At 47.4% G+C, this 14,477-nt stretch overlaps 1 protein-coding gene across 1 annotated transcript in view; it reads left to right on the top strand.

Moving 5' to 3' along the window:
• Positions 1-14,477, top strand: part of LOC137642177 (dihydrolipoyllysine-residue acetyltransferase component of pyruvate dehydrogenase complex, mitochondrial-like) — a 70,720-nt gene that overhangs the window by 12,775 nt on the left and 43,468 nt on the right. The window contains exon 2 of the mRNA XM_068374724.1: positions 12,207-12,382. Coding sequence (XP_068230825.1) covers positions 12,207-12,382 — 176 coding nt within the window. The remainder of the gene's footprint in view (positions 1-12,206; positions 12,383-14,477) is intronic.

Genomic DNA, 14,477 nt, shown 5'->3' with positions numbered 1-14,477 from the left:
CCTTAGCTATTTACACATATTTGCCCGCCAGCCCTGTCCCCCAAGACAAGTCCTACCTCTAAGTGAAAGTGAGTATTCACGTGTGTGTGAGGGGGAGGAGGGGTAGCTAGCTACCACTCCCCTACCCCCCCCCCCTACCCCCCCCCCCCCCCCCCCCCCCCCCCCCGCTAACTAGCGCGGGGGTAATACACCCTCGTTAAATTCTAATGGCTCGCCATTTCAGCTACGCTAAAAGTAATACCCTTTGTAAATAGCTAAGGTTTGTATGGTTAGGAAAAATACAAATTATCTTCGAATTTGTCATATTAAAGATACACAGCAGATTTCAGTATCTACAGTACTTTGCTGTTTTTCAGCTGCTATATTTTGGAGGAGTAGAGAATGGAACACCTGCTATAACCGAGGTATTACTGTATATTATACAAACCTGAGTCCTTTATGACAATTTCGTCTTTCAGCCTCCCCTCTGAAGTTGAAGGTCAAAAGTGTCCTGAATACATAAGGGTGGGTGGGACATGGTATCCATATGTTGTTAGCTAATTACTTTGCTATGTTATAATGGCCATTTGTTCCGTAACCGAAATACAAACCACGCTATTTACATAGGGTTTATTTTTGGCGTAGCTGAAATGACGAGCCATTAGATTTTAACGAGGGTTAAACTATCCCTGCGCTAGTTAGCACGGGGGTAGGGGAGGGGTAGCTAGCTACCCCTCCCCCACCCCACACACACACACACACACACACACCGGGGAGCTGCCTCACTTCACTTTTGGCTCGGACGATGTACAGTCGTGTCTGTCTCGTCCTCGCATTTTGGACAGCCTTAATCTGTTTTTCTTTTTCTTACGGTTGTGTATTTGAAGTTGGCCTCTACCTTTTCTTCCCATTATGCGGAAGTGCCCTGGACTCCCCGACCGCCCCTGTGGAACATTCATGTCGGCGGTCAATACAGACCTTCACACCCTTTGCCCGCAGTGTCGAGGTCAACGGTGTGAAAGTGATATGTTTTTATGGAATGTAGGGAGTGGCCTACCTCCCAGTGGGAGAGGTTTGCCTGGCGGTGTAAGAAGAGTTCTAAGCGAGACCGTTCTCCCTCAGGGGCTGCCTTGAGGAAGGAAGGCTCCAAGGACTTCTTCCGTTGCCCGAACCTCCTCCAAAGCTCCCACTTGTTCGGTCTCTCGTGAGAGGCTGCCGAGTGGTAGCGTAGGTCCTTTTTTTGTTTCTCAATCTCGTGGTTCGGGAGAGGGTGTTGCCTCCCATAGCGAGGCAGCTCCCCCTCCTCCTCTGGGGGAGGACTTTGTTGATTTTGTTGATTTTGATGACCAAACTGTGTCTAACAATGATCTTTTCCAGCTTTGGGCTTCCTTGGGGCTTAAGGGCTCGCCCTTCAAGGAAGCCCTGTTTGATCTGATCCAGTTGGGGGCAGCTGTCTAATAGTCGCCGGTAATACCAGAGGTAGACCCTCTGGCTATTGTCGACGTTGTTGTGGCAGAGGCGTCCGGCGGGTCGGGTCAAACCCCGGCTGCTGCTGTTGCGGATGTTGCTGAAGGCTCAGGTTCCCCCTCCGAACATCCTTCGAGGGGAAGGCTGGGTCCAACGGTCTCTCCTGTGGGTGTTCCTCCCCCTCGGGGGAGTGCACTGACAGAGACTCCTCTTCGGAGGACCGACGACGGTGATACCCTGCCTCGAGGTCGTCTTCGCCGTAAGGCTCGGACTCCTCTTTGCCGCCGATGCCTTCCTTCTCCTTACAAGGGAGTTAAGAGGCGCCTTCTCTTCGGGTCTTCATCTTCGTCGTCCCCTGCAAAGGATTCTTCTCGTCGGGAGCAGACCGTGGCAGTGACATCACTGGACTTCTCCGCAGATCGTTCGCGATCTCCTGCCCCTGCCAGATCCTCCTTGTTAATTCAAGCACCGGTCCCTTCGGGGCAGAAGGGCTTATCCCACAATGTGGGTAAGTCTCTTCCGCGTCAGGTTACACCTGTGCGCCCTTCAGTAGCACGCAAGCGCCACCGCTCTCCTGATTGCCAGTGCCCTCCTGCTTGCCAGCGCTCTCCTGCGCGCAAGCGTTCTCCTGCTGAGAGTCACCTGACTCTTCTCGCCAGCGCTCTCCTGCGGATGAGTCAACAGACTCTTCTCGCTAGCACTCTCCTGATCTCCAGCGCTCTCCTGCTCGCCAGCGTTCACCTGCTCGCCTGCTCGCAAGCGCTCTTCTGTCCCTGCTGCTCGCACTGCGCGTCAACAGTCTCCTGAGCGCCGTCAACCTCCTGCTCGTCAGCGCACTACTGCGCGCCCAGTTCCTGATGCGCGCCATGCGCACCCAGTTCCTGATGCGCGCCATGCGCACCAACGTTCGCCCACGACCTTCGGATCTGGGCGCAAGCAAGGACATTGATCTTTCTAAAATACATGCGCGGCCACGAGTCGACTCCTGAGCCCGCCCATGAGCGTTCGCCCTCGAGCACATCAGCGCCCCCTGGCCCTGCGCCCCAGTTGGCAACTTCTCTCTGCGCTACTGCGCGCCATCCTATGCGTCAGCGATCTCCTACCCGCCAGCGTTCTCCTACGCGCCCGCGCGATCCTTCGCCTGTGCGCAAACGCTCGCCAACGCGCCTACGCGTCTGATCGCCACAGGTCACCGACTCGCCCACGCGCTAACTCGCCTGTGCGCAGTCGGTTGCCTTCTCGCCCCACGCGCCATCGCTCGCCAACGCGCTTACACTCGCCTATGCTCCACCGATCACCTACGCGCCATCGCTCTCCTGATCGCCAGCGATCGCGCACACCCTCACCTGTGCATCCACGCACACCTTCGCCTGCGCGCCCCCTCGCCAGCGCGCCCGCGCCCTCATCTCAGCGCACCAGCGGTTTTGCCATCGCGCGAGCGCCAGCGCGACCCCCAACGCGATTCCCGCTGGGTTTCGCAGCACGCCCAACCTTGCGAGTTGGCGGGGCCGCGTGCTTCTAGATCATCCTCGCGATCGCCATCTCGTAAGCGCCGAGCACGCGTCCAGGAGCAGGAAGATTCATCGGAGAGGTCCAGGCAACATTCTTCTTCCCTTTCTTCATTTCAGGCAGGCCCAGTAGTATCCACTCCTAAGGATCAGCCGATCCCCTTCCCTCCAGCGGGAATCGCTGACACTGCGTCAGTCAGCCGCCAGCCTTGGTTTGGTTCCCTGATGAAAGCAGTCGTGCAGGCTATGAAGCCAGCCCTCGCTGATTTGGGACTAAAACCAAAGGCTCCCTCGCCCCCGCTGAAGAGAAGGAGAGGAGTGGATTGCGTGGTAACTTCTACCAGGGTTAAGCTGGCTCCCAAGAGGTCCGTCGGGAAGGCCCCTTCCCCTTTGCAGGCGTTTTCTCCTCTTGCGGACGAAGCTTTCCCGTCCTCAGGAGAATCCAGCGAGGTGAGGCACTCTCCCACGGCACCAATTGGAGGAACCCCACCTCTAGGAAGAGAAACGTCTCGCGTAGGAGGGACCTTCCAGACCTCTTTGCTGGAGTCCTGTATCCCTCCCAGGAGGGAGGCCAAGGACTCAAATACGATACCCAAGTCATCTTCAAGGATTCGTCCAGAGCCAACCATTCCCCGGGAGGACGTCCGCGTGTCCCCCCAAGAAGAGCCAATGGGGACAGGAGACTTAGCTGCCAGTCCACAAGGAGGAGAGCAGCGCGAGTCAGAGCATGCCTTCTGGCAGGTCCTTAATCTAATGAGGCAACTCAATAGTTTTAAGGACCCCGAGACGGCCCAACGCAAAGGCAAGGATACGGTCCTGGACCAAGTTTATTGTATTCAGAAGCCCCCCAAGGCCAGTGCAGCCCTGCCATGGTCCCAGGGGGTGAAGAGTGCCAGGGACAAGGTCGAGGGCCAGCTTTCCGAGCTAGCCTCCTCCAGCCGTTCTTCTGCCGGGAACAAGCTCCTCCCACCTCCTCGCGTTCAGCAGAGGAGGTACTTCGAGATCATGGAGGAGTCTTGTTTAGCTCTTCCCTTCCACCACTCTGTGGAAGAGCTCACCAGGGGTCTCTCTCTAGAGAAACTCAATGCCCGGCAGGTGACATTCTCAGCGTCGGAGATCCTAAGCCAAGAGAAAGTCGCTAAGTGTGCCATGCAGGCCACTTCGTGGCTGGATGTCTGGCTGGGGTCTCTGGGCATCCTATTGCGCTCTGAGGACTTGTCCAAGGAGAGCAATAGGAAGGCCCTGGAGACCTTCCTCCTCTCGGGCACGCGCTCCATCCAGTTCTTGGCTCACCAGGTCACTAACCTGTGAGCTAACTCGATTCTAAAGCGACGTGATGCGGTGACTGAGAGGTTCCACCCGAAGGTCCCCGCTATGGATGTCAGCAAGCTCAGACATTCCTCCATCCTTGGAGGAAACATGTTTGAGCCCAAGAATATAGAACGGACAGCTGAGAGGTGGAGGAAGAGAGGAAGATGAGTCATGATTCGCTCCTCCAGAAGGCCCTTACATCTCGGCCCTACAAACCTCCAGCTCCTCAACAGCAACAGCAGCCTCGCAGGACACCGAAGCAGGCTCCGGCAGCTAAGACCAAGGTGTCTAAACAGCAGCCCTTTCCTGTCAAAGACAAGAAGGGCAGAAAGTCCTCCAGGGGAGGCAGAAATCCTAGAAGGAGCGGCCGAGGCCGCAAACGCTAGAATTGGCAATCCCCCTGCGTGTCCACCTGTAGGGGGATGCCTGCAAAGTTGCATGCACAGGTGGCAGCAACACGGGGCCGATTCCTGGACGGTCTCTGTGATCGGACAAGGATATCGCGTCCCGTTCATAACATCTCAACCTCCCCTGACAGCGAATCCAGTGTCGTTGAGCTCCTGTGCCATGGGATCGGCAAAGGGGCTAGCCCTTCGGGCAGAAGTCAAGACCATGCTCAAGAAGGATGCTCTCCAGGAGGTCGTAGACGGCGTCCCAGGCTTCTTCAGTCGACTCTTTCTTGTTAAGAAGGCGTCTGGAGGCTGGAGACCTGTCATCGACCTCTCAGCCCTGAACAAGTTTGTCAAGCAAACTTCGTTCAGCATGGAGACAGCAGACACGGTCAGACTTGCAGTGAGACCGCAAGACTTCATGTGCACACTGGATCTGAAGTACGCGTACTTCCAGATCCCAATCCATCCGTCTTCCAGGAGGTACCTAATATTCAGCCTAGACAACAAGATCTACCAGTTCAAGGTGCTGTGTTTCAGTCTCTCCACAGCACCTCAGGTGTTCACCAGTGTGTTTACACTGATATCTTCGTGGGCGCACAGGAACGCCATCCGTCTCCTCCGTTATCTTGGACGACTGGCTGATCCTGGCAGACTCGGAGTCGACCCTTCTTCGACACCGAGACAGGCTTCTGGGAATTTGCCAAGATCTAGGGATCATGGTAAATCTCGAAGTCCTCTCTGCTCCCAACACAACGACTGGTATATCTAGGCATAATATTAGACACCAATCTCCACAAAGCCTTTCCATCAGACGACAGGATAGCAAGGCTGAGGAGGGTTGCAGAGCCTTTCCTCAGTCGAGAAGACCTTCCAGCCCAATCTTGGTTACGTCTCTTAGGTCACCTAGCCTCCTTGGCCCGTCTAGTTCCCAACAGCCACCTCAGGATGAGATCTCTGCAGTGGCGGCTCAAGTCCTGGTGGAATCAAGGCATCAATTCCCCGAACTCTGGTCTCGATAGGACCTGCGGAACAGACGGACCTGCGGTGGTGGCTGACCGACGACAACCTTCGAAAGGTAGTGGATCTTCTCGTCCATCCCCCGGATTTGATGCTGTTTTCGGACGCATCAAAAGAAGGGTGGGGGGCCCACGTTCTGAACCAGAGGGCCTCAGGCCTATGGTCAGAATCAGAAAAGTACCTCCACATCAACCTGCTAGAGATGAAGGCCGTATTTCTGGCCCTTCAACAGTTCCAACAGACCCTGGCGGGCCACTCCGTGGTGGTGATGAGCGACAACACCACAGTAGTGGCTTATATCAACAAGCGGGGAGGTACCTTTTCACGACAGCTATCCCATCTTGCAGTAGAGATACTGAGATGGACCGAAGTCCACTCGATACGTCTATCCGCTCGCTTCATTCCTGGCAAAAGTAATGTGCTCGCCAACAGTCTGAGCAGAGCTTCGCAGATAGTGAGTACCGAGTGGTCTTTGGATCCTCAATTAGTCAAAAAAGTCCTGACTTTGTGGGGTTCTCCGACAGTGGACCTGTTCGCGACAGCCTTGAATTTCAAGCTGCCGCTGTACTGCTCCCCAGTCCCGGAGCCCAAGGCACAATGGCAAGATGCCTTCCAACAACGGTGGGACAACATCAACGTCTACGCCTTCCCACCGTTCTGTCTGATGAGAAGGGTGCTCAACAAGACCAGACTATCGGTCAACCTGTCAATGACCTTAATAGCTCCGCTATGGCATCATGCAGAATGGTTCCCGGACCTTCTGCAGCTCCTGACGGAACTCCCGAGAGAGCTTCCCCCACGACACGAGCTACTCAGACAACCACATCGTAACATCTTCCACAAAGCCGTAGCATCGCTTCGGCTTCACGCCTGGAGACTATCCAGCGTCTCCTTACTGAGAGAGGCTTTTCGCAACAAGTTGCGGAAAGGATGTCTCGACACCTGCGAAAGTCATCCGCAAGGGTCTACCAGGCGAAGTGGAGAGTCTTCTGTGGTTGGTGTCGTGGGAGGGGTATCTCTCCCCTCGATGCCACTATTCCAGCAATAGCGGAGTTTCTCGTGTATTTGCGGGAGGAAATGTGCCTTTCGGTCTTGGTGGTGAAAGGCTATCGCTCGGCCTTAAGCCTAGCCTTCAGCCTGAAAGGAATAGACATTTCCTCCTCGCTGGAACTTTCCTTACTCATACGAAGCTACGAGCTTACCTGCCCTCAGTCGGAAGTGAGACCTCCTCCATGGAACGTCGTTCGAGTCCTCAGGGCTCTGAAGAGACCCCCGTTCGAACCATTACGCCAGGCCTCTGAACAACACCTGACTTGGAAGATGGTATTCCTGCTCGCTCTGGCTTCGGCCAGGCGGGTCAGTGAACTTCATGGTCTCTCATACGACATCGCCCATTCAAGGGGATGGGGGGAGGTAACGTTCAGGTTTGTCCCTGAGTTTGTTGCCAAGACTCAGAACCCTGGAGTGCCGGACCCACGGTTCGACTCCTTCAGGGTTACGAGTCTCCGTTCCGTAACAGATGACCCAGATCATCTGTTACTTTGCCCAGTAAGAAGTCTGAGATGTTATCTGAAGAGAACAGCTGCAGTCCGTCCCCACGTGCAAGCTCTGTTTGTGAGCACGGGAAGGACGAAGAGGAGGGTCACCAAGAATACCATCTCAGCCTGGATTCGACGGACCATTCATCATGCCTTGAATCCAGACTCTCCTCCGTCACGTCGGCCTAGGACACATGATGTCAGGGGCATCGCCACGTCCCTGGCCTTCAAGAGAAACTTCTCGGTGACGCAGGTGTTACAAGCTGGGGTCTGGAAGCGTCAAACGACCTTCACAGCCCACTACCTGCAGGACGTGACCCACAGGAGCCTCGATACTTTTTCTATCGGGCCTGTGGTGGTTGCACAACAGCTGGTCTAACCTCAGGCTCCTTAATGGACAAGTAGCAGAAGGTTGAGGGCACTGTTACCCGGTTTTAGTCTGCGTGAATGAAAGAGTATGTCTGGCCCTTACTTCTTTCTTCATCCTCCCCTCTCTTGGGGAATGCAGCATCCTGGGTCTCTGCATAGTTGACCTCAAACCTCTGCAGGTAAACCATGCTTCCTTGTGCTCCTAGTATTAAGAATAATACTGTTGCGTTCGCCATACCCTGACGAGGTGGTATTGGGACGTCCTAGCCTAGAATTCCATATAAAGGACTTCAGGTTAACTTCCTAGGACGAGTCACACTTCATTTCTCCACACACAACTTATGTAGGCCGCACGTTTCTTGCGTAGCAAGAAACTTGCGAGGTGCAGGGACTCTTTTTCTCGAGTGCTGCTCACTCGGATTCTGAGTCCCCGGGTAAGCCAAAGCCAGTAAGGCTGGGGACTTTCCACCCTGCCTAAGGGTAAGTCACCCTATGTAAATAGCATGGTTTGTATTTCGGTTACGGAACAAATGACAAAATCGGAGATAATTTGTATTTTTCCTAACTATACAAACCTTAACTATTTACACATATTTGCCCGCCAGCCCTGTCCCCCTCACCGTTGTCTTGGGGGGGGGGTAGTTAGCTACCCCTCCCCTACCCCCGTGCTAACTAGCGCGGGGGTAGTTTAACTCTCGTTAAAATCTAATGGCTCGTCATTTCAGCTACGCCGAAAGTAAACCCTATGTAAATAGCTAAGGTTTGTATGGTTAGGAAAAATACAAATTATCTCCGAATTTGTCATTTTCAGCTTTCTCTTAAGATGCTCCTGGGTCATTCCATCGTGAGAAACGTTACGTTTGGAGACAAGTTATTGAACTACTCTCAGTTATATTACCAAAAGCTTATGAGATATATGAATGGTTATTACAGGTTATATTATCAATACTTTAGTCTTCCTCCTGACACAATCAGTTTGTTTATATGTAGTAATTTAGATTAAATATATAATTTCAAAAGTTGCGTGAGAAACGTCACCGCGATGCTGCCTCATCTCCGACTTTGCTTACATGATTTCACAAACTCTCTGATTTCACTGGTTCAATTAAGGAGTGCTTCATATCAGTAATAGATGAAGAGATAAGGAACCTACCATAGCCAGCAATTTTGGTTATTCTTAATAATTATTGTGCTACAAATGGAATTGTAGCCGTGAGACACTTTACCGGAAAAGTGAGACACGTTACTTGTGCGATTTCTATGTATTTAACAAAATAGTACATAATAAAACATACAAATACATGACTTGGCTGAATAAAACATAAGAAAATATAACTTAGCTGAGTGGAGAGGACCTCGTCCCATCTTCCTTAGGTGGCCTGGCTCACCAGAGAGCAAAAGCTTGGTACATAAATCATGATTTGTGAGGTTGTACTGTAATACACATTATATCTGAACGACTAACATATTTAACAAAATAGTACATAATAAAACATACAAATACATGACTTGGCTGAGTAAAACATAAGAAAACATAACTTGGCGGAGTGGGGAGGACCTCGTCCCATCTTCCTTAGGTGGCCTAGCTCACCAGAGAGCAAAAGTTTGGTACATGAATCATGATTTGTGAGGTTGTACTGTAATACACATTATATCTGAACAACTAATTAATTGAAAATGGGAAAGTTACTCCTTTGAATGTGTGTACCATCCTCAACACTTCAGGAGTTGGTAGGAATTGCTCAATCATATCCTCTGATATCTCATCTTTATCTGGGATGTCAGGGAAACTGAACTGAGCATCACCAAATCTGTTGGTACCCTTCATTCTAAGGTAATTTACATTGAACATCCCAGGCTCTTCTGACTCAGACTCAATGACTGCAACATAATGTTTAGATGTCTTCTTGGTTGTATAATGAACTAGTACAAAACTACCTGGTGCTAATTTGGTAGCAGGTTCAACTTCACTGGTAGACTCTGGCTGTGTAATTAATGACTCTGATATATCAATAAGAGATGGGGTGCTTTCTACATCTGATTCACTGGTACTTGAATCACATTGGGAGGCATAATCATATTCAAAACCTTCCAGATGACATTGCTTATATGGTACTGGATCAGAGGACAAATGATAGAGTTCAATTTTGTAATGGCCAAGAACTTTAACTGCCCTGCACTGCTGAATGGATTTTGCTGCCTGACAGTTTTGCCACAAATCTTTATACACTGATTGCTGCCTTCTTAAATCATCTGTTGACACATAAAGTAGTTCTGTGTTGTGTGTTACTTTCTTAGCCTCCTCATACAAGTCCCTGGCTGACATAACTGTGCAACGACCTTGCAAAACCCGTCGGTAAACATTCCATTTCAGTACAGCACCAACACCATCATGAGGTCCTTTACCATGATAACTTTCCTGAAAGTTCCATTCAGCAGTGCAGTTGTGTATGTCTTTGTGAAAGGTCAGAGCAGCCATGGAAAACCGGTTCTTGAAGTGTGCAGCTGCCCCATCAGTCCACAATGATACATGTGTGAAATAAATACCTGCAGAATTCAAATAGTCAAAAATAGCACCATTGAACACTTGAACCTCAAGACTGGAATGCGACATTGTGTTTGATATTACTGCTATAGCCTTAGTATTAAGCTCTCCATTCTGAAGGTAATGAACAATTGCTGTATATATAGTCACAGATTCACCAGTGCTTGAGGTCCAGTGAGCTGCCATAACTTCTTGTTGGTGCTGTATAGCATAATTCTCTGCAAAATCTGTTTGGAGGATTATACATCCTTCAGAAAGGTTTTGTTTTGCCTCCTTCAAAGCCTTTGATTGCTGCTTCAGATTGTACACATGTTTTACATATTTCAACACTTCACTGTTCATCTCATCACAGAATTCATTTACATCCATTTCTCTACAAGTTAGTGTACCTCCATTCCATCTCTTCACAGTTACCTCAGATTCATTATCTTGTAACCACTCTAAAAATAATGTTGTTGTTTCTGTTGCTATTGGACAGCTAGTCTTTTCATTCACTGAGCATTATATGGATCACATACACATAATGTTAACAAGTCATTTAGTGTCATATTTTTCCATTTCACTGCTGAAAATAGAAACATCATGTTTTCACAGTAAGGGCAGCAGCACACTTCTTGGGACTTGCTGGATACTAACATCACTTGTTGGGGTCGAAGTTCACAGAACTTAGAAAGCCCTATTTTATGTTCTGTATGCTGGTCCATGAAAAGTTTGTGCACTTCTCTTAAATTGTACATCAACATGCGCTTTGCAACTTTCTCTTTCTTACCCGTCTCCACATTTTTTATTGACTTCACATCTTTCTTTCCAGGCAGCTGCCTTGATATATCATCCTGTAAATAGAAATCTTTCACAAGTTTCTTAGTTTCTGCTGAGATTTGCCCCTGATGTGCTTTTACTGCATGTTTATGAGATATAGAAAGTCCTACATCTTCAGCTATCTTGGTTACAACAACTTGTTTCTTCCTAGGGCTTCGAGGCAGCGCAGAAACGAGACGTTTCACAGCTTTTCCAAATGCTTGACGACTTTTGTAGGGCTCAATTGGAGTAGATGTTGAGGGACCAGCATCACTTTCCACCAGTTCTTGTGCTGCTCTGCGCCTTTCTCTGTAATTCCTAACTCTAAGTGCTGTGAGGCGTTTTGCTCTTGCCAATGCTGATCCTTTAAGTGAAGCACGTGCTGCACGACTTCGCTCAATTTTTTTCTTTCTAAACTCTTCATCCTGTTTCTTCTTTTCATAGTACTTGCGTTGTCGCTCTGCAGGTGTCATGGGAGACATGATGAAGAAAGTTCACTCATTCAGTAATCAGATAAAAATCTGTAAGAAGAAAAAAACAACTATATATAGCATACTAAGCAGCAATAGTGAATGCTAAAGCTGCGTGAGAAACGTTACCGCACGCTTCGGTAACGTTTCTCACACTGACCATGTAACGTGTGTGACGTAGCCTGTGGCTGACTAGTCTCTCTTACAGGATATTTTAGGGCATCATTAGTAAGGTATTAGGAATCCTATTTATAATATAAAGTTTTGTTATTTTTCTCCAAAGGATAAGTTGTGTATGGGAAAAAAGGTAAAAAAACGTCACACACGTTACATTGGAGGTACTTTATTTCCAACCGCAGGCCACAGTCTGACCATACAGTTTAATGTGAATGACATAGTGATGATTAAAATAAGAAATAGTTGTACTTTATATAAAAATGAAGCACAGTCGTCGAAACCCATGCTAAGTTTGCTAAAACAGTGATGTGTAAATCCCAAAATTCGACATGAATTTCTGTTTGTTGACATACTGCAACATTATTAAATGTCTCTCTTTAAATATACAATTTTTCCAAAAATTATGTCCAGATTCCTAAAATTCAAGGTTCAAGCAGTAATTTGGTATATAATAGATGAATTTTTTATCAATTCTGAAATTCGCACTTAAGGTTGACGTTTTTGTGGAATGACCCTCCTGTATTAAAAGATTCAGTATTGTATAGCTATGAAAATGTAAGATTGACTATGTTTTGGCTTTTTACAGATTTTACAAGACATGAATTACATTTTAATCATGTTATCTTGTTTTTCAGGGGTCGAAAGATTTTGGAATCTCATGTGGAAAAGGCTCCAAAACCAACTGCTATCGTGATCCCCTTGGTTCGCAATTATGCTTCCGGTGATTATCCAGACCATGTCAAGGTCAGGTTACCTGCTTTGTCACCAACTATGGAAATGGGAACAATTGTGTCTTGGGAGAAGAAAGAAGGTATGGTGAAAGATTTGTGTTTTATATAATTCAAGGTTTTAATTAGAGCTTCCATATTAATCAATTATAAGGTGGTATCTGGTAAGTTGGGACTGAAATTGTTGTTAATGGTAAAAAGATGAAAAATATCATGTTTAAAGTAATTACATCTGCTATCCCTGACTTAAGGTTAAGTAATGAGATTACAGTATTAGCTATCAGTATGGCTATTAATTCTTAACAGTCTTTGATGACAGTTCAGGGACAATTTTGACCAATAGTTAAATTGAAAGTCTTGATGGTTTTCCTTATTACTTTTTATAAATTAATTTTGGGTACAGTAATTAATCCTAAATGCCTTACATTTTATTTTCCTAAATGAATGAATACCCGGTACATTACATTTTAGTTTTCATGAACGAATGAATACATTAAATGTTATTTCATTAATGAATGTTCTTTTCAGATTATTCATAATTTTTCAATACTGTGGTACAAGTTAGTATGAATGACATTTCTTTTATGTCAGTCTCCATCCTTCCAGTGATTTGTAAGGTACCTTGGATTTGTGTTTGTTAGAGTGACTGATTACTGTTTTTTATAGTTGAAAAGAATCACAACAAACAGTTGTTGAAACACTGTTTTGAATAAACAATTCTATATTAATGGATGACTCAAAGATTTGGTCTTATGCATATAGAAATCTATTGTAATTAAAAATGGATATGTGTGCATCAGTGTTGGAATGGCCAGTGCACTGTTAGAAAGGTAGTTAATTACTGGTGACAAGCAGAAAGCCCCACCCACCTGTCCGTCCCTGAATATCCTCTTTTGTCTTTGGCTGCCACCAGTGTGGACATACTAATGAGCTGCTCTTTTTAAATATTAAACTTAGCCGGTGAATATATAAATAGCTGACGTCTCCGACGGCCCGACAGATTCCAAAAAACTCGCGAGCGATCGCCATGAAGGTTGCGGGTGTGCCCACCAGCGCCGACTATCGGCCAGATTCCGCGTATACTTCTCAACCACTCCAGTTCTTCTCTGTCGGTGTCACCGACAAGATTGGTTCCACTCGCTCTAGACCTCGAGTTTTCTACCTAATTGGTGAAGTACTTGATTTTGGTTTTATTGCTTTCGCCGTGTTGGATTATTCAATACTATCTTCAAAAGAAATGCTTTTGAAAGGAGAGGAAAAGTTTTTTGCCCTTGCTTTTTTAATCTCGCTCTGGTTTTTCCATAGAGAAAAGATGGCCGACCCTTCCCTCAGTGTACGGAAGTGTGTTAAAGGCTTTTAGTAATTATTTTATCACTTTATAAATTATTGTGGATATTTATAGATTTTCCTCTATATATTTTATATCTCACCCGCCTTTATTAGGCCTCTTCGATTAGCTTTCCATTTATACTAAACATCGAGATAAATTTTATTTGTTCCGTAACCGAAATACAAACCACGCTATTTACAAAGGGTTATTACTTTTAGCGTAGCTGAAATGGCGAGCCATTAGAATTTAACGAGGGTGTATTACCCCCCGCGCTAGTTAGCGGGGGGGTAGGGGAGTGGTAGCTAGCTACCCCTCCTCCCCCTCACACACACGTGAATACTCACTTTCACTTTTGGCTCGGACTGTGACAGACGTCTCTGTCTTGGTCCTCGCTTGGCAGCCATTGTCTGTTTTGTCTTTACTTAATCGCTTACTTTTCTTTTACTCAATATATATGTAAACATGTTTTCATGTTTGTATATATATTTGAGTATAGAAATAAGTAAGTTTCCTTTTCAGATGTGTGTGTGTAGTGTACGATATCTACGTGGAGGCCTCGGCAGTTAGGCCACCACGGCGTATTTTATGGGTGGCGATCTAGTTTGACTTATGTCTTTCTCTCTCTCTCTCTCTCTTGAGGTCGTTCACCCTTTTACTACGTGTTACTACGCCCTTGTAGCCTAGCTTCCTTTCCGTGTGGGGGGTTGCTACGCGTACGTTTGTATCAATTAGTTATGAATCTAATTGTAGTTGTTTTTTTTTTTTCAGCTTGTAGAACGATTCCTTTCGGGGTTTTCGTTCTTTCTTTAGTGTTCATTCATTTTTTAATTACATAATTACATAGTTAC

The sequence above is a fragment of the Palaemon carinicauda genome, chromosome 6 (genome assembly GCF_036898095.1).
Source record: "Palaemon carinicauda isolate YSFRI2023 chromosome 6, ASM3689809v2, whole genome shotgun sequence".
NCBI lineage: Eukaryota > Metazoa > Arthropoda > Malacostraca > Decapoda > Palaemonidae > Palaemon > Palaemon carinicauda.
Note: the sequence above shows the minus strand (reverse complement) of the source record. Positions and strands in the feature narration are given on the sequence as shown.